Genomic DNA, 18,583 nt, shown 5'->3' with positions numbered 1-18,583 from the left:
CACAGTCGTACGGAGTTTGTGATGTGCGTGTCCCGCTCCCGTGGCCCTGCTGAGGGACACGAAGGAGCAGCTGTTAATGACACCCAGAGCTGTCCCCCACCCCGTGCCCCAAGCGGCGGCCAGGGCCTGCTGTCCGTGGGGCTGGCGGCTGGCCGCACCTTGCCTGGGAGACTCCTCCGTGCCTGGGCAGCCGGCAGCCTCCGAGCGCGGCCCCGCCGAGCCGGCCCCGCCCGCCGGGCAGCCTGGCAACCCCGGCGGCAACAGCCCGGCCCAACCGCCCCGGCGCGGCGGCCATGAGGGCGGCGGGCCGGCAGGTGTCCGCGGCGGCGGCCGGGGAGCCCAGCAGCGACGTCCGCGGCGAGCAGCCCCGTGAGCACGGCCGTCCCCGGCCTCCGGCCACCCCTGCCCCTGCCCGTGCCCACCCCGCCGTGTCCCCTCGGGAGCCCAGCCGCTCCCCGCGGCTCCTCATTGATGTCCCCCAGCACCGCCGCAGGTGCTGGCCCTGGTGCCATGGGGTGTCCGCATCCCTCTTCAGCTCCTTGGAAACTTCCTGCAGCGAGGACGTCTTTTGGATGCCTCTCCATCTATGGCGCTGCCTTGGGATGTCTGTCACGGGGAGGCACAGTGGCTGTCTCCCGAGTGGCCCTAGGGTGGCTTTGGCTACCAGCGCTGTACCTGCCAGGCTGCTGTCCTGTACCATCCTCCTGTCCTCAGGAATTGCACAGCACTGGGGAGTAGGGCTTGGCTGAACACTACCGCGTATTTGTAAATTATTTGGTTCACAATGTATTCGAGATGGGTGCAGAGTAGCATAGCTTGACAATTGCATTCAGCAAAGTGCATCAGCATTCAGGGGATTTGTAATAACTGGTTGTTTTGTAATATATTTTACTAACAGGGCAGAAATGTGTGTATGTTGAGCCACCTAGGAGAGTTAAAGAAATACTGGAGGAGCACTTTCATTTTCAGGAAGAAGAATGCAATGTTAAACATCCAGCTGCAGGTAATCCTCTTTATCAGCAAATGGCAAGTGTTTTTCAGGACAAGTGACTGTTTTGAGGAACTGTGGCAAAATTACAGAACATTTATGTAATAGCATGCAGAAAATTTAGAAACAGCAGAATTGCATATATTACTTGTTTCTCTATTGTTTTGGAAAGAAATTATGAGACACGTGAGAACATCCATATGATATATCAGTTTAATAAACCAGAAACAATTGCCAAGCAGTAGGGGGGTTTTGTTACCTTTTTCTTGAGGAAAGAAGGCACTTTGGACATGCTTTTGACTTGTCCTAGACACCTGTCCTTGTATGTGTCATGCTTTAAAAGTGCCTGTTCTTTTCCTGTTGACTGAGAAGGGGTCCTGAACACAGAGCTGAGTTGCAGATGTTAACACTGGTCTGCTCAATCTGCTCATGTGCCTAATGTTACTAAGAGCTAAACACAACTATTTTTCCTGCATCCATCTGCCAATGGATCAAAATTGTCAGGAATATTTCAGTCTGGTTGAATAAATGGATGCTACCTTATATATTCTCATGACTTTTGAGGAGTGTCCCAAAGAAATGTATGCTACAAAGATTTAAAGTACTCAAGGTAATAGAGAAACACTGCACAAATATTTGTTGCACAACTGTGTAATATGGATTTATAGCAAGCTCAGTACAGAAATTGTATGTACAGCATAATGTTATAGGCATAACAAAACAATGATAAATGATAAAAATGATAATACAGATACTGGTGTACAGATTATTCAGCCAGTAATGAATTTCTTTTTCAGCTGTTTGGACAATTATAGATGCTTACTAAGTGGCTTGGGCTCTGATAGACAACAGTTGTCAGGCTGGATGGTACTGATTTACACAGTTTAGACTACTAAAGTGTATTGTTTAAAATAAATTAGATGGCCAGTAAATTGTAACCTTTCCACAAAATAAATTAGCTTTTAATTTTGTTCTGCTGGTGATGGCTTTGGTTTTTTGTTTGTTTGGTTAGCTTTTGGTTTGGGTTGGGTTTTCTTGGGGGGGAGTGGGTAGTGTTGTTTTCTATATTTTTATGAGGGCATTTAGTATTCCAGTATGACCAAAAAAAGGATGCTGACTGCATCAGTGGTATTACTGCTGTTCCTTATTTATTATAGACAAGCTGTATCCTGCTTCAGTTAGGTGCCTGAGTAGTCCTAAGAGCTTCTATAAACAGACGAGAGTGTTGTGTACCTTTAGCAATCTGAATTGCTCTCTGAAGATGTCAATCTCTTTTCGTTAACTATGGAAAAATATTATTGTGTAGTTTTATATTAATTCTAGAACAAAATGAAGTAATCAGTTATAAAGCTATTATTTTGTCAAATTGTTAACAGTGGCTCTGGAAGGAGTTTGGAATGTGAAGAACAATTTCTCCATTAGAAGCCTGAAACCAGAGTCACAGAGCAACAACGATTTACTTTTACAGCCTCAATTCTACTCAAGACATGCAAGAACGAAAAGTAAGAGTCAATAATAAGAAACTTTCACAATAACACCTAATTTTTAAATTGCGGGGCATCTTTCTGCAGAGCTAACCCATCTCTTCCTTTAGTAAGAAGGCAACAGACTTTGAAATCTTTGCAGAAGAAATCTGTTCAGGATTGCTGGGTTGAGTCACCTTATTTCATATTCTGAAACCTTTTGTAAAGGTTCCACATCTATTTTGTGGAATAATCACTTGGTTCCTGCTGATAGATGGTGTCGGTTTTATGTTCATTATGAACCTTACTGTTCTTAGCATCCAGCTTTAAGAAATCCAATTGTTTGGAAAAGCACTCCTCCAGCACACCGCCTGAAGGGAGCTTGATTTAGGTATTCTTTCAGGCATTTTAGTACTTGCCTGCAATGGTCAGCTGGTGCTCTGGGAAACATGTTTCTCTCTTTACAGTCTGTAGAGTGTGGTTCTTCTGTAGAGCAGACCTGTTCTTACAGATTTTAGCTTAGTGTGTGCCCACATTCTTTCCTAATGTGGGCACTCTCTTTAAACCCTAATGAAACAGAGTTTGTTTGCTTTTTAAGAGGAGTATTTTTAGTGCCATGAGCTTGCAGAATATATGAATTCAGCATATTTTGCCATTACATGAAGCTCCTTCCCACATTCTTGGGGGATAGTGTTTTAAAAATACAGGCATCTGCATGACTAGCACCTCTTTCTTCCTATCTTGATCTTGTGAGATCAGGAGATAGTGGCATCTTAGTTACAAGAGCAGCATGGATTAAGCTATTACTGGTATAAGAAGTGTTTAACCAGTACAGCCTTTGGCCATGCTGCCTTTACTTTACTTACTTGCAGGAATGCTTTAGTTATAGAGCAGACCTAACAACTACAGAAGGACTCAGAGTTTTGAGATGTTGGCATCATTTTAAAGCTCATGTACTTCAGGCTTCTAGTGAAGGCAAGCAGAGTTTTCAAAGATCATGATCTCCATTTTCTGTTCTGAACCATGAAGAGAGAAGAGCTTTAAAACAAAGCAGGTTACTCAGACTGATGTAGGTGCTGCAAATCTGCTGATTTTCCTTTGGGAATTTGGATGTACCTTCATTCCCAGGGACTGCTGCTGGAGACAAGTGGTGCCCTCCTCACTAGCTATGCTGCCTATTTTGCAGTGGTCAGGCAGGCATCATGAGAGAAGAGGTGGCACAAAAGATACATAATGGGAGAAAAACTGGGAGCAATCTGGCTTCAGCTCCTGTGTTCACCAAACCATCTCCATTCATATATTCTTTTCTGTGTAAGGATCTGGGGAAGAAAGGAGAGGCTAGTGGGGAGATGAAGTGGGTATAAGCTATAGAAATGGACAAAAGGGAAGAGACGATGAGAGAAGATGAGCCCGCTGTGTTTAGTGCCAGAGGGAGAGGAATCAGTGAAGGAAAAGGAAGAAGCACTGATAAGGGGAATGAAAGAGGAGACATACAGAAGGTTAGAAATCCCTGAAGGAAACAGAAAAGAGGAGAATACAGTTCAGGAGCACAGAGATAGAAACTGCAAAAAATGAAGGGAAAATATGCAGGAGATATAAATAGAAGAGAGAAAAAGAAAAAAAAATATATTCATATTGCTGAATTTACTTAAGTAAATGCATTTTGCTTCTTCCTTTCACTGCCTTTACCTAAAAGTGACCAGTAGTTTGGAGGGCTCACTATGTGATGTCTCATCCATCCTTAGAGCAGATATTGTCTTTTTTTACAGATTGCTGAATGTCAGTGCTGTGAAGCCCTGAGCCTGCTTTGATGCGTCAAATCAAACATTAGCATAACTAACTACCTTTGGAAATGTGGATGTTTATTTATAGGATTTTTAATAAAGTTCTACTTGAATATAAAGCTATTTCCTTTTTGTTGTTTTATTCATATCCTCATACTACTTTTTAATCCAATGTTGTAAGTAGCCAAATCCAATCCATACTTCCACCAGTGATGAAAATGTCACAATCGAAAGATTACAAGATGTTCTTGCTGAAAAACGTGCAACCGTGAAAGTCAACATTTTCATAGTTTTCTCTTTTGCAAAGGGATTCTAAGTTCCAGCAGATGATTTCAATGTAATTGAAGAAATGTCTCATAATGCTTTAGGCTGAGTTCATCCATTAAACTGAGCATTTTAGAAGGCAAGAGTTTGTGATTCGTTATTTAGCCTGATTTAATGAAAGTTTAACATAAATAAGCCTCTCTCCATATAAGAGCTATCACAGTATCAAAGAACCACAGAGACAGCATGGAATCAGAAATAACCTGCCACTCTCACTCTTAAACCATTATTACAGTGAGGTAATACCAAATTAATATTAGTTTGCTTCGTATTATCATGCCACTTATGCAACAAATGTGAATCCTTCATACTATATAAAACCAGAAAAGATATGGAGTCCTCTAGAGGCTGTTTCACCATGGACTTCTGTGTGCTGCAGGGGCACAGCTGACTCACCATGGTCTTCCCCACCGGCTACTCTGGCTCCTGGAGCACCTCCTGCCCCTCCTTCTCCACTGACCTTGGGGTCTGCAGGGCTGTTCTCACATATTGTATTCCTCTCTTCTCTGGTTGCAATTACTTCTGTGCAGTAACTTTTTCCTTCTTAAATTTGTTATCTCAGAAGCACTATCACCATTGCTAATTGGCTCAGCCTTCGTTAGTCTGTCTTGGAGCCAGCTGGCATAGGCTGTGTTGGACACAGGGGAAGCTTCTAAAACTTCTCACAGAAGTCACCCCTGTAGTCAGCTCCCCAATACCAAAACCTTGCCTAAGAGGTGGAGATGGGATTTGTTTCTGGAGCTCTCAGTTCCTCTGGAAGTATCTATAACACATTGAATATTTTTAAAAGGGAAGTCTCAGTGACAACTTTGTTAAACTGGACTTTGACTTCCTTTGGGTTTTTTTACAATTATCTGTGAATTAAATCAGACATTTGTTCTCTGATTTTCTGGATCTTTTCTCTGACATTAAAAGTTTGATTTTATTTTTGTATCAGTGAGAAAAGAAAAAGAGGAAAACCAAAACAGCCCCTCAGCTGGCTTCAAGCCAACTCTTTTCAGTGTTTCCATTTGACTTCTAAATGAAAAAGGTTATTGTACTGAATATTGTACCTGAGGAACTAGAACAGTAGCTCCTTTTGAAAATACTGTTCTCACTTTTTAGATGCAAATTTGATTATGAATCACATAATAATGTTTGAAAAGTACTGATTTCTGGACAGAGATTTTGATTAGGTTTGTTGCATCTTGCTTCTGCTTAGTTTCATTTTTATCCTACTCTCCTCTCCATGCTTTCCCATTCTATTTCATAACCTTGTTTTAAAATTTTCCAAATGAGAAGACTTTCTGGCTCAGTCCTGGATTCCTGCATTAGCTCAGTTTTGGTGCAGCATTTGGTGCTCATTTTCTCCCTCTTCCTTTTTGTGTGACCTTCTACAACAGATAAATGCTTGTTAGATCTTTTCTATTGAATGTATTACCTAACTATGAGGCTGTGGTATTTCTTACCTAGTCTGATATATTCAGGTTTGTGACCTTTTTACATGTCTCCTCTTTTATTTGAATAAAATAAAGCTATTTACTTAGATATAATACTGCATAATAATGTTATTAATATTACTTTGATATTTAGAATATCTTTATAATATTTCATTAAATAGGGTGTTGGGTAATTTAACTGTGCTCCCATTTTATCATAGTGACTTTTTACTGTCTAACTGTTCAGCTCTCTCCTTTTCTCTTTTTTTTATTTTATTTCATTGCCAAATTCAACACTACTGTTTTGAAAGACAATTGTTATCATTGCTTATATCATTACATCATTGCCTGTATTAGTACCAGTGATTAAACACATTTTTCCAAGGCTACATGTACATTATTAAGTAATGAAACACAACAGGAGGGGTCAAGTTATTAAAGCAGTTGGTATTGAGAGCTCCATAACTAGATTATATGTGGTTCAGGAGATTTACTTCAAATTAGGGCTAGTTTTGTCTCCTCGACTGAGATATGACCCTGATCCCTGATGTTTGAAAGTATCCAAAGAGAAGTTTTACCACAAATCCTTGCTCTCTGTCTCGGGAGATGCTCACTGGGTAAAAAGAGAGCATCACTGCTGGTTGCATGTCACTGTCTCTTGCCACTGTGGCTGCATAAGATGAAGTCCAGTGCTCAGAAAACCCAAGGAAGATTGAAATAATTGATGACTGCTTACAAATATCTGCAGAGCCAAATTCTGGCCTGCTGGTACTACACGTGTGTTAAAGTGTCTGAGGGTCGTGTGGGACTGCTACGAAAGTTTTCTGTCTGATTTCTACTCTGGTCTACCCTGGCCAACAACAAAGCTGTGTGCTTCAGTGGAAGACTGAAGAGTGTCCTGGACAGGATCCTTCATTCACAGTGTGCACAGCACATTTACTCATGCCTGTGCCTTGACCTGGAAATACCAGCTTTGCATAGTTTTAATTCAACATTGCTCACAGTCACAAGTGAAACTGTAGCTGGCAGAATATTTTAATATTGACTTTGCTGCATATGCAGAAACATTAGTTTGTCTGTCCAGAAACTGTTGAGGCATCAGCTTTCAACTGGATCTTCTGTCTCTCATCGTATTTCCAAATTTTAAACTTCCAAGCAGAAAGATCATAATCCTGCATATGAAACACTAGGTAATCAAATTACAGGCACTTAAACTTCACGCTGAAATACAATGTGTATCATTTATACAGAAGAAAACTTTCATCACACCTTTTCATAGAGAATTTAGGTTCTTGGCAAAACTCACATTGAAACCATGGGGACTATTTATGAAGAGGAGACTTCAACATCATTTGTAGTGTCATTTTGGTACCAGACAGCATGCTCCTATGGTTTGAAGATGATCACATTTTCTTATGATGAAAAACTCCACACAGTTTCCCTGGCTGACAGAATGTCTGGGTTGATAGCTGTGGCTGAAAACACAATCATGTCTAACAGTACCTTTTAAACTGCCTTTTTGAAACAGTTGACAAATAGCCTCAAAGACTTTTCTAGGCTTAAATATTTCTAAAGTGTGACAAAACAGAGTGACTCAGAGTAGAGGAGGAAGCCAGTTGGGAAGTTCCAGGCAAAAATATTTACTGCTGAAAGTGATGGCAAATATTCAACCTTCAAATAAGCAAAATATTTTTTCTTTTGCAACAGCTTCATTACTAACACACAGCATATTATTTTAAATTCCTATCAGCAACATGACTACTTGCTGTGATTTCCACTGAGCAGTTAAAGCAGTCCCAAGCTGCACATATAGTGCCAAGAAGTCTGGGTGGTCCTCAGTCCATGGGGCTATCTCCTGGACTGGTTTATCTCCAAAGCAGAGAAAACCAGATGTGTTCCTTGTGGGAGGTCTTTAGGCATCTGGAAACACTATTCAACCTTCATCATGTTCTACTTCTCAGCGATGTCCATGGAGTTTTTCCTGAGTCAGAGTGAACAAAACTGCTTGACAAAACCCTGTCAGCACAAAGTAGCTGATGTGGTTGTGCCATGGATGTGCTGTGTATTATAGCAGAAATGAGGCAAACTGAAGTTGACATGGGTTACTGCCAGTCTGGGATCTATTTCTCTAGACAAGAAACGAAACATTAAAAAGGGGAGAGAGACATCTGACCTACACACAGACCTGAGGACACCCTACTTCCAACCTTGGTCCTGATAGTGAGGTCACTCCCTGTATCCCTCACTCTACAGCAACACATCACATCTGGCTGTTAAATTTACTACACCAAGATTTCTAGGAGTCTGCTAGACTTGTGGATGAAGGCACAACTGTCATTACTTTCAGTAGTGATTATGATGAAAATCCAATTAAATGTATTTCTGCTACTTCCCATACTGGGAGGGTTTGAAGACAGCAGCAACAGAAGTCGGGCCTGTAATTTGTAAAAATTCTAAAATATATCTCAAATATACATTTCATCTTGCTCTATATATAAATTCTATAAAGATTTTTGTACTAGTGAACTACATACAACATGTAAATGTAAACATATATTTAGTTTCCACAGAGGCAGGTGTAACAGGAAAATTAATTTAAGGTGACAATATTACTCATAGAAATTATTTAGGCTACTGTCCTCTCATCTTGAAATGATTAAATTCTTATTTGCCATAATAAACCAAACATTACTATAGTTCTGGATATCTAAGGTGTATATACAACCACAACTTACTGTGGATTTCAATAATAGCTTTTTAAAAGATGCAGTGTAGAGCTTTAGCTGATGTTGTGTTGAGGAATACAGAAAGGCATGTTTTTGATTTAATGCTAAATAATTCAACATACTTGTCTTGGTATAACAATAGTCTTAATATGGTTGCCACTGAAATGCAGATGAAAGTCACACTGAAGTTTCACTGTGAGATTGCAAAAAATCAAAACTAACTAGGGAACTCTTGCTAGAAGTCCTCACAAGGGAAGGGTTTTTTTTGGGTTTTGTTTGTCTTTCAAAATTGTCACCATTTGGCTTATAAAGATTTCCATGTTACATTGTCCTGAAACATTTTATAAATGCTGAATTAATGCCAACATTTTTGTTGACTTACCACAGGCAGGATCAGGCCTTGCATCATCAGTGTAACTGTTCAGGCTTTGAATTTGGAATGCTTAGCAGCAAATCTTCAAGCAATGGAAATGAAACGTGACTAGATAAAGACTCCTCCAAAGTCACGTATCAATGCTGAAAGCTCCTGAAGGAAAATAAGAACTGTCATTGCAGTTGATATGATCAAATTTATTGAGTGAATCAGAATTCCACAGAAGTCAGTTGAGCTCTCCCACTCACTTTCACAAGTCTCAGATTTCTCATACTATCGGGAAAATGTCTGAATATACAAAATAATCAACAGTTGTGGGTTTGGACCACTTTGAATCCTTGATTAATGCAGACAAAGGATTGTGTTCATTTTATGTAGTGTTCATTGTATCAGGTGGGCTCTGGATTGAATATACATTCATCTTAAGGCTTGACAGGATTCTACTCTTCCTTTTTTTTTTTTTTTTCAGATTTCTACTGTAGCAAAGTGTGACTAAAATCCGTTATTTATCAAAACAGGTGCTGGTGCTGGCAATGATTCACCTCATCCTTTAGGGTGGATTAACATTCCATGGAGAACCCTTCCAGGCAACTCTGTTGAAGCAGGCAGCCAGATACCAACTCCAACCACAGCTGTTGGCATTTCTTAAGTTTTATGAGTGCTTGCAGAATGGATTATGGAAGTACTACGTACACAGTATGGAATGACTATGTACAATAGGTTTATGGATGACTTAGTTTCTAACCTAACATCACCTTCACACACAACTATGCTTTATTTTTTTGAGTAAACACTTTTCTTACTAATATAAAGTCACAGGGCCTTGACATATGTGGTATGTAAAAATCTGTGCTGAAATCCAGTCAGTGAGAATTTATGCCTGGTGTAACTCTGCTGCCTTCAGTAGATATGTGTGAGAGGACCTTGGATCTACAGCTGTTGGCTATGAGCATGTGCAATGTTGGAGCTGGAAACTCATTCAGTTCTGCACAAACACTGTTTGAACTGTGTGAGTCAACAAGCTGTCAGCTCACTGAAGCAAATTACTTGGGAAAAAAAAGAGTTTTGAGCCTATGTGATGTACGTTTTCACAGCAACTCTGTGAAGCAGAGCTGGAAAAAGTAATTTTCTGGTAACCATGAGGTTTTGTAGTTTTTAAATAACTGAGATTTTAAAGTAAACATGTAAGATTCTAAGAAAGCTGTAAAAGAGCAAAAAGAATCCTCTTTTTGTGTGGTGTGAGGAGTCCTTCCCCTGAGGAAGAAGGAGCAGCATGTGATGAAGTGACCATAGCCTCCATTCCCCATCCTCCTGTGCCATTTTTGGGGACGAGGCAGAGAAATTGTGAGACACATTGAGCCCAGGAAGAAGGGAGGGGTGAGGAGAAGGTGTTTTCAGTTTTGGTTTAATTTCCCATTACCCTAGTCTGACTTGATTTGCAATAAATCAAGTAAATTTCCTCAAATCGGTTTTGTTTTGCCCGTGACTGTAACTGCCGAGTGATGTCTCCCTGTTCATATGTCGACCAGAGAGCATTTCGTTTTATTTTCTCTCCTCTGCCTTGCTGATGAAGGCAGTGACAAAGCGGCTGTGAAAAACACCCGGCACCAAGCCGGAGTCAACCCACCAGAGCTGCCAGGGCGCGGGTGCCCTGAGACCCCCTGTGAGCGTCCCTACAACCCTTCCCGTGCGTGCTGGGGCCTGGCCTCTCACCGGGGATCCCTCCTGAGCGCGGGGACACAAGTTCCTTCTGCGGTCCCGAGTCGGGCATGAGTAACCGAGCGGCCCGGGGCCGCAGCTGCCCGGCCGCTGCGGCGGAGCCGGGAGACCCCGCCGGGGCCCCGAGCATTTCTGTCCCCGAGGGCGGAGCGGCCGCGGCCGCGGCGGGCGGGGCGAGGCGGCGCCCAGGGGCGGGGGGCGGCCCCGGGCCGGGAGCTGGCGGGCGGAGGACGGGCCGGCATGGCCGGGAGGGGCGGTGGCAGCAGCACCTCCCCGCCGCCGGGCGCGGGGGTGGGGGCAGAGCGGCGGCGGCGGCAGCAGCTGCCCCAGCCGCAGGATGCGCTGCCCGGCCCCGGCACCGCCGGAGCCCTGCGAGGGGCAGAGCGGGCGGCGGGGATGGATGCGGCCCCGCGGCGCTGCCGCGGCTGCTGCTGGCGGCGGGGGGGGCGGCGGCGGCGCGGGCCGCGGGGGGCGCTGGCGGCCGGGCTGCTGGGCGCCGCCGCCGCGCTCGCCCTGTACTCGGCGCTGCCCGAGCCAGCCCGGGCGGACGGCGAGGCGGTGACCGTGCTGCTGTGGTGGGAGCCCTTCGGCCGCCCGCGGCGCATGCCCGACTGCCGGCGGCGCCACAACATCAGCGGCTGCCGCCTGCGCGCCGACCGCAGCCGGTTCGGCGAGGCGCAGGCGGTGCTGTTCCACCACCGCGACCTGGTGCGGCACGGCGCCGAGGGGATGCCCCGAGGGTCCCCGCCGCGGCCCCCGCGCCAGCGCTGGGTGTGGATGAACTTCGAGTCGCCGTCGCACTCGCCCGGCCTGCGGGGGCTGGCCGGGCTCTTCAACTGGACCATGTCCTACCGCCGCGACTCGGACGTGTTCGTTCCCTACGGGTACCTCTACGTCCCGCCGGCGCCCCGGCTCTTCGTCCTGCCCCGCAAGACGCGGCTGGTGGCCTGGGTCATCAGCAACTGGAACGAGGAGCACGCCCGGGTGCGCTACTACCGCCAGCTGAAGGAGCACCTGCCCATCGACGTGTACGGAGCGCGGGGGCTGGCGCTGGCCGAGGGGGGCCTGGTGGAGACCGTCTCAGCCTACAAGTTCTACCTGGCCTTCGAGAACTCCCAGCACACCGACTACATCACCGAGAAGCTCTGGAGAAACGCTTTTTCCGCCAGCGCCGTGCCCGTCGTCCTCGGACCCCGCAGAGCCAACTACGAGCGCTTCATCCCCCCAGATTCCTTCATCCACGTTGACGACTTCCCCAGCCCCAGGCTGCTGGCCACCTACCTGAAATTCCTCGATAAAAACAAACCAAACTACAGGCGGTACTTTGCCTGGAGGAAGAAATACGAAGTCCACGTCACCTCGTTCTGGGATGAGCATTTCTGCAAGGTCTGTGAGGCTGTTAGGGCAGCTGGGAATCAAATCAAGACTGTTCGAAATCTGGCCAGCTGGTTTGAAAGCTGATGTTCCTGGCGGGTGAGGCTTGCCTGGACAGCCTGGACCGAGCGCCAAGGTGTCGGGAAGGATGGGTCTTACAGAGATCATTAGCCCAGGTAGCTGGCATTAGCCGCAGAAGGCTGACATCAGTTGGAGAATCATACAGGTACAGGAAAACAAGCTGTGAAAAGCCTACAAAAGGAAGATTTTTATTCAAGAGAAAATTATAAAGGTACAAAGAGACATTATGCCAGATGATTCCTAAAGAGCAAAGTTAAATTTCCAAAAGTTGTACAGTTACAGAACTTCTAAAGTTCTGCACAGCTCAACATAAATATCCGATGCCAAATTCCTCAGCTGTACAGCTGAAACCAATTTTGGCAGCTATGACAACTTCCTGGACCATAAAACTTTCCTCTGCTCTCAGATCAGTGCTAGTTTTCTGTAATACAAAGACAAAAATGAATGTTTTCAACTGGTTTTTGTGCATGTGAAAGCTATCTACAGACAAATTCTGAGCCACAAGTATTGAATGTAAGAATCTTATGATACAGTAGCACCTTCTAGCAATGCTTGAAATTGCAGCAGCCTGCTAATAATGCTTTGAACCAAATAATTGTTCCACATAGGGAAAAAAAGCGTATGCAGGGGACTGAATCTGAGTGGACAAAAAGCTCAAATGATGTAAAGTATTTCTCCTAACACCTGCTGAAACTATAAGCATGTTTATCCTGTATGAAAGTAGAGTAGGACTTTAAGTACAGGGAAACACAGACTGTAGGGAAGAAAGCTGGAACACTCCCACCCTCCCTTTATTCAGGAATTAGAAAATGTTTTCAGGTACCTGCATGTTTTTCTCTGCAAAATTATTGCCATACAGGAAAATGCAGGGAAAGGCTCAGAATGGCAGGGGTTTTTTTATTGTACTGAATATATATACAGAAAGGCTGACTTTTTTTCTCAAGTATCAGTAGACAGTGCTGTTGTGTAGCAACTCTTTTGGGTTATGGCATGCATTTTCAAAAATTCTGCTGGGGGACAGACTAGTCAGAATGCTGTTTTGTTGTTTTTAAAATAATAATTACCAAAAAGTCACCAAACTCCCAAATCACTTCCATTCAAGCAAAAATTACTTTACAGAATAAGATCTACACTGTTGGTAAAATACAGATTGTGTGAAGAATGAATATAAAAAGGGAAGGATTTACTATTTTATCTTCCTTTGGTTTTTGAGATCTTTTTCTGGCTCGGTTTTTTAATCAAGAAATAAGTTCTTAAGGTAGAGTTCCCTCTGCTCAGTGCCTGTCAGGACCATTTACAGTGGTTATTCCCTTTCAGACTCCCACGGTTTGCTGGAGCCATGCTAGTAGTAGATGTGTGGTTACTTTCTGGTTACATGTAATCTTGCTCAGCCAAAGCCAGAAAGAAACTTCAGTTACAATTACACATCCTTACCAAGCTCAGCCTCCCTGTCTTTTGCAGCTATGAAGTTCGGTGGCTTAAAAAAAAGGCAACCTACAAGAGACCTGCCCAAATGAATAAGGTATTCATTCCGCTGCTTTTTAATCCATGGAGTTACTCAGAGACTGCATTCAGAATAAAATCATGGGCACAGAACAGGTGGGAAAATAAGAAAGTCACTTGCAAATAAAAGATGGGCATCAGGACAGGAAACCTCACTGGCATTTGTGAGTCATATTTAGGTTAGGGAAGGATTAGATGTGATTTTAGCAATATGGGATGTTGGATGAGTGCTTTTAAGATGTATGAGCTGGCAGTCTACTGTAACTTATTTCTGGTTAGATGTTCCCCCTGATTAGGTAAGCACGGAGCCAAGCCATTACTGGAAAAAAACTAATAATTATGAAGTTCATTAATAATTTGCACGGTTTTACCTGTTCAGATCTTGCAGGCTTCTGCAATTAATCCCTTCTGCTTTTGTGCAAGGAGGGTTGGCTGAAAGTACTTGATGAACCTTTTTGTTGACAGTGCCAGAGCTGCTGTAGAATATTTATTGGGAAGGGAGTGGAAACAATCTATGCAATGTGGGATATAGTAGGGATTATTCCTAATGCTGCACTTTAACTTCAAGAGGTATAAAGTGATTATCTAAAATAAAAGAGTGTTCTTCATGGCATGGTCATCTGTTTCTCTATCAGTAGTTACTACTCCCATAATACTGGGTTTGATATTTTAAAAACTCCAATTTAGTTATAGCACTAACAGTAATACCTAAGTGTCAGTATGATAGGTTCCCTCTTTTCCATTGAATTTATAATTTATTTTTTTCTGTTCAGTTCACATAACTGTATACAAAAACCCAATCTTAAAAGTGATGAAGTAATATTTAATATTGCACTACTTTTTGTCAGTCTGCTGAAACTAGTGCATATTTTTCAGTCCTTCTCATTTTTTTAGCATTTTGTGAAAGTTTCCAGGCACACAGTTCTTCTGTGTAGTCATTAGTAATGCTGCATGCAGAAGATCAGCCTACAGGTACATGGGAATTCCCAGAGATCGCAAATATTATTATTTTTTTTCTCAACCTCACTAAATAAAAGAGTAGAAATCTTTGAGGAAATATTTTTGTAAAATTCAGAGAAAAGCTACAAAGTAATTAAAGCATCATTTGTGTAAAGTGATCAGAATTGTAAAGTATTTGTAAGTTGTGCATTGAGGATTTTCAAGAACTGTACAGTGAAAACTGCAGATTTGTAATAATTATTGCAGAATAGTTGCATTGGGAGAGGAGAAGCCTTTTCTAATTTCATCATTCTTACATTGGTGTTGCAAATTTGTGGCTTTCCATTTGGGAGGGAACTCAGCCCAGGCCTATAGCTTCTGAAGTCAGTATTACAGAATTTCTATAAATTTCTGGTTTTTGGTCATCCACACCACAAGCTAATAGTGTACTGTTATAGGCAAAGGACTGGCTTTTGTAATACGTTTTGTAGAGCTCTAGTTCAATGATAAAGTTTGCCTGAGTGAACTGGATTGTACATTGGGTACCAGATTCCACAAAGCATTGCAGATGATGTATAAAATCCAGCTGTAAAAATCGGGTAAGCTATTTTCTATCTTAAATAGAAAAGTTTCCTTGAATACATTTTGAAAAAGTTTTTATTCCATGCCTTAAAATATTGGGGTGGAGAGAGAGAAAGGAAGATTGTTATCTTCTGGGTTTTATAAGGAGAAGAATTACCATTACTTTTTGATTATGATGTAAATGGAATAGAGAATTATGTGATCCCTCAAATTTCATATTGTATCTCAGGGAATTTTATACTGTAAAATGTCTTGATCTTCATAGAATGAAGTAACTTTATATTAATTGTGTAGATTGACACTCAAAAAAGTTAAAGGAAGTAGTGCAAAACAACCCTTTTTTTTTTATTCTGTTGTCTGTGTTACGAAGACTGAAGAAAACTGTTTTGTAAGGAGAATGAATGTCTTTTCATGTTTGTTTAATAAATCAAAGTGGCTGATTGTTCTCAAAGTAGTCAGACCATCTGAGGTTAGGCATGAAACCTGGTTCTGCCAGGAGAAAAATATTTTCATAGGAGAGGCTGTGCTGAGTTATTTTCTATATGAAAAGGTGCATTTATTGAAGTTGGGTGTTGGAAAAATGTCATTTCAAACAAAATAAAAAACCACAAACTTTCTCTTGACCTACAGAGAATTTGAATGTGGTTGGATTCTTTTTGCCCCCCTTAAATTTCAAAATCAGACTATGTTTATTTTGGTATTCAGCATGTAGTACTGTATCTACCTTTTTAGCTGCAGCTTTTTTCACAGTTGTTCATGGTTGTCTTCAATCAAACAACAAAAGACCAAGGGCCAAAAGCTGTTTTCCCTAACCTTGTGTTTATGCTGATTGCTGCACAAGTGATGGCATACCCCTGTCTTTACCCATCTTATGTTCAGCTTGGTGCACAGTATTGAGAAAGCATTTCTGAAAATTCTTGCCCAGCCAGGAAGGGGTCAGAGGTACAGACCTTGCTTTTCCCGCTAAGTTAACTGATGTGTCATCTTCACATTTAACTTTTGTAAGTAGAGCTTACCAAATGACTGCTTGCTTACTCCTGCCTCAGGGAGGAGAAACTTTTTGCTGCTCATTTTGCAGAGATGGCACTGAACACTGGGTTGGGGAAACTGGTGTAAATATTTTTCTGACAAATACTGGATACCATTTGTTCAAGCTTGTTTGGTGACTCTTGAGTGGTGCCTGATTAAACTCACAGAGCTCTTTATCCAACAGTCATATAAAATAGTGCTTATTTTAGGAGAGTAAATAACCATTTGTAGAGAGCTGACTCAATCTAAAATCTGTTGACAAAAACACAGTGACTTTATGTGGATTTAATGGTGTTTAACTAAAGATAACTCAGGATCCAAGTATAACAGCCTGTTTTTAATCAGTAAAAAACCCCTTATTATTCTAATAACTTGCCTGTAACCAGCTTGGTTTATATAACCAACTCAGTTTAACACTTTGCATAATTATGTGTTTCCTTCTGTGTGGTCATTTAAAAAATAATACCCCAGGCCAGAATTTCTATGCCTTCTTTGCATCTTCTTTGCAGATTTTTTTTTTTGTGGCCTTGAGGTGAATACTTACGCTTAATTTTGACACAATGACAGCTGTTCCTGAGAGTCTCACCACAAAGATTATCTGAGATAAAAAGTCAAACCTGTTTTTCAGGAGTGCTTTGAGAGCTGCAGGAATTTCTCACTGCTGATGCTAAAGGTTCTCAATGTGTTCAGGAATCATCAAGAAGCTATGACCCCCTTTTAATTGAAAAAAATTCTCTAAAGAAGTGCATACTTTTCTGAATTCCTTCAATGATTTCAGGTCCTTATAATTGCATGGGTTTAATTTTTGCAACAGATTTGAAACTGGACTTTATTTTAGGATTGCTCACTATTTTAATAATATTCTTTTAATAATTATGAAAAATGGTCCCAAATTTGGAACTTGACTTTTTATCTATTTGTCAAAACATCTTTTGAAGTTAATCAACCCATAGGTTGGCTATATGTATTATGGAAGAAAATTCTACATTTGCATCCTTGATTTTGCCATTGATGTAAAAGACACTGTAGATATTTTGGATTATGAGAAGCTCAGTCCAGGAAAACATAGAGCATTAGGAAGGCCCAAGCTGTGGCCTACTGTGGCTCTGAGATCCTGATCACATGAATACCTATGACTGGAAATTGGCCATCTTGCTTTTAAGCAGAAGGCAGAAAGATGATTTTAAATAGAAAGCATAGATTATCGGATTGTGAATATATTGTGGGACATTTGTAATGCCACCAAAAAGTTTTGTTTAGTATAAAAATGACTGATTTATTTGAAGCAAGCACAACAGGACTACATGAAATACAGCTAAATAATTGTCCTAAAGGCAAAGTTTGACTCAAAATGGAAAAATTATACTGAAATTAAAAAAAAAAAAATAAAAAAAGGCATGCAATTGTGGGAAGGTGTGGGTAGACATTTTGAACTGTTAAGTGGGAACAAGCAGAGAATGATCTTGGAACTGCTGACTCTAGCCCAAATTGAAACCAGAAAACATAGGTTCAGAGTCGTGCTGGTGGTCATGTTTACCTCTGCTTCTGAATAGGAATGGCCTCCTGAATTAAATCAGGGCTCTGAACATTTTTATCCCCCTTCCAGTCCCAAGAGTATGTTTTGATTGCCTTATTGTTGGTTTCCCTTCTCTGTCATTTACGTGTTGTTTCTCAAATGTGCACAGACCTAAGGATGTCTTCTTTGATGTCTTGTTACTTTAGAGGAGAGCTAAGAGGAGATAAGTTAATATATGGATGTTTGCTGGGAATTTTGGTTGTATTTTGCAAGAGTTCTGGGGTAAGCGCAGGTAAGCCATACAAGCTGAATATGAAACAGATAAGCAGATTTTAGGGCAGTAACTTGTTGGAGACCCCAGGCTGGTCTGAAATATCTTATCAGTTTTTAAGGCTAAGACTTTATGCTGTGAGTTTTCTATCTAGTGGTGAAGCTTATTGTATCATGTATCCCCAAACAGTCCCACTGATGTATTATCTCAGAATCAAAGAATCAGATATAGGCTATGAACAGAGACAGTAAGTCTGTGCTGTGAAAGAATTTGTCAGGTTAATTAGAGCAGGATTTGTCCTGGGTTCAGGCTCTGATAAAGCATATTAATGGGAATCCTTAATGAAAAAAAACAGGTTCACCACACTATCTGTTATGGTGTCTGTGGTGAGGAATGTTTTCTGTGCTGTCTTCACAGTTGAGTCATTCTTGTTGCTACTACTGAGATATTTATTAAAGTGAGGATTAATCAGCAGGAGTTGCTGCATTTTTAG

The 18,583-nt window shown here is 41.9% G+C and overlaps 1 protein-coding gene across 1 annotated transcript; it reads left to right on the top strand.

Annotated features, from left to right (window-relative positions):
• Positions 1 to 11,035: 11,035 nt before the first annotated feature.
• Positions 11,036 to 15,908, top strand: FUT4 (fucosyltransferase 4). Its single transcript, XM_005516742.3, has one exon. The coding sequence runs from the start codon at positions 11,036 to 11,038 to the stop codon at positions 12,254 to 12,256; it is 1,221 nt and encodes a 406-aa protein (XP_005516799.2). The 3' UTR covers positions 12,257 to 15,908.
• The last annotated feature ends 2,675 nt before the right edge of the window (positions 15,909 to 18,583 follow it).

This window comes from Pseudopodoces humilis, chromosome 2 (genome assembly GCF_049639895.1).
Source record: "Pseudopodoces humilis isolate 2021_Gansu_Grassland_sample_001 chromosome 2, ASM4963989v1, whole genome shotgun sequence".
NCBI classification, from domain to species: Eukaryota; Metazoa; Chordata; class Aves; order Passeriformes; family Paridae; genus Pseudopodoces; species Pseudopodoces humilis.
The sequence above is the reverse complement of the archived record's forward strand: the minus strand, read 5'-3'. Positions and strand labels throughout refer to the sequence as shown.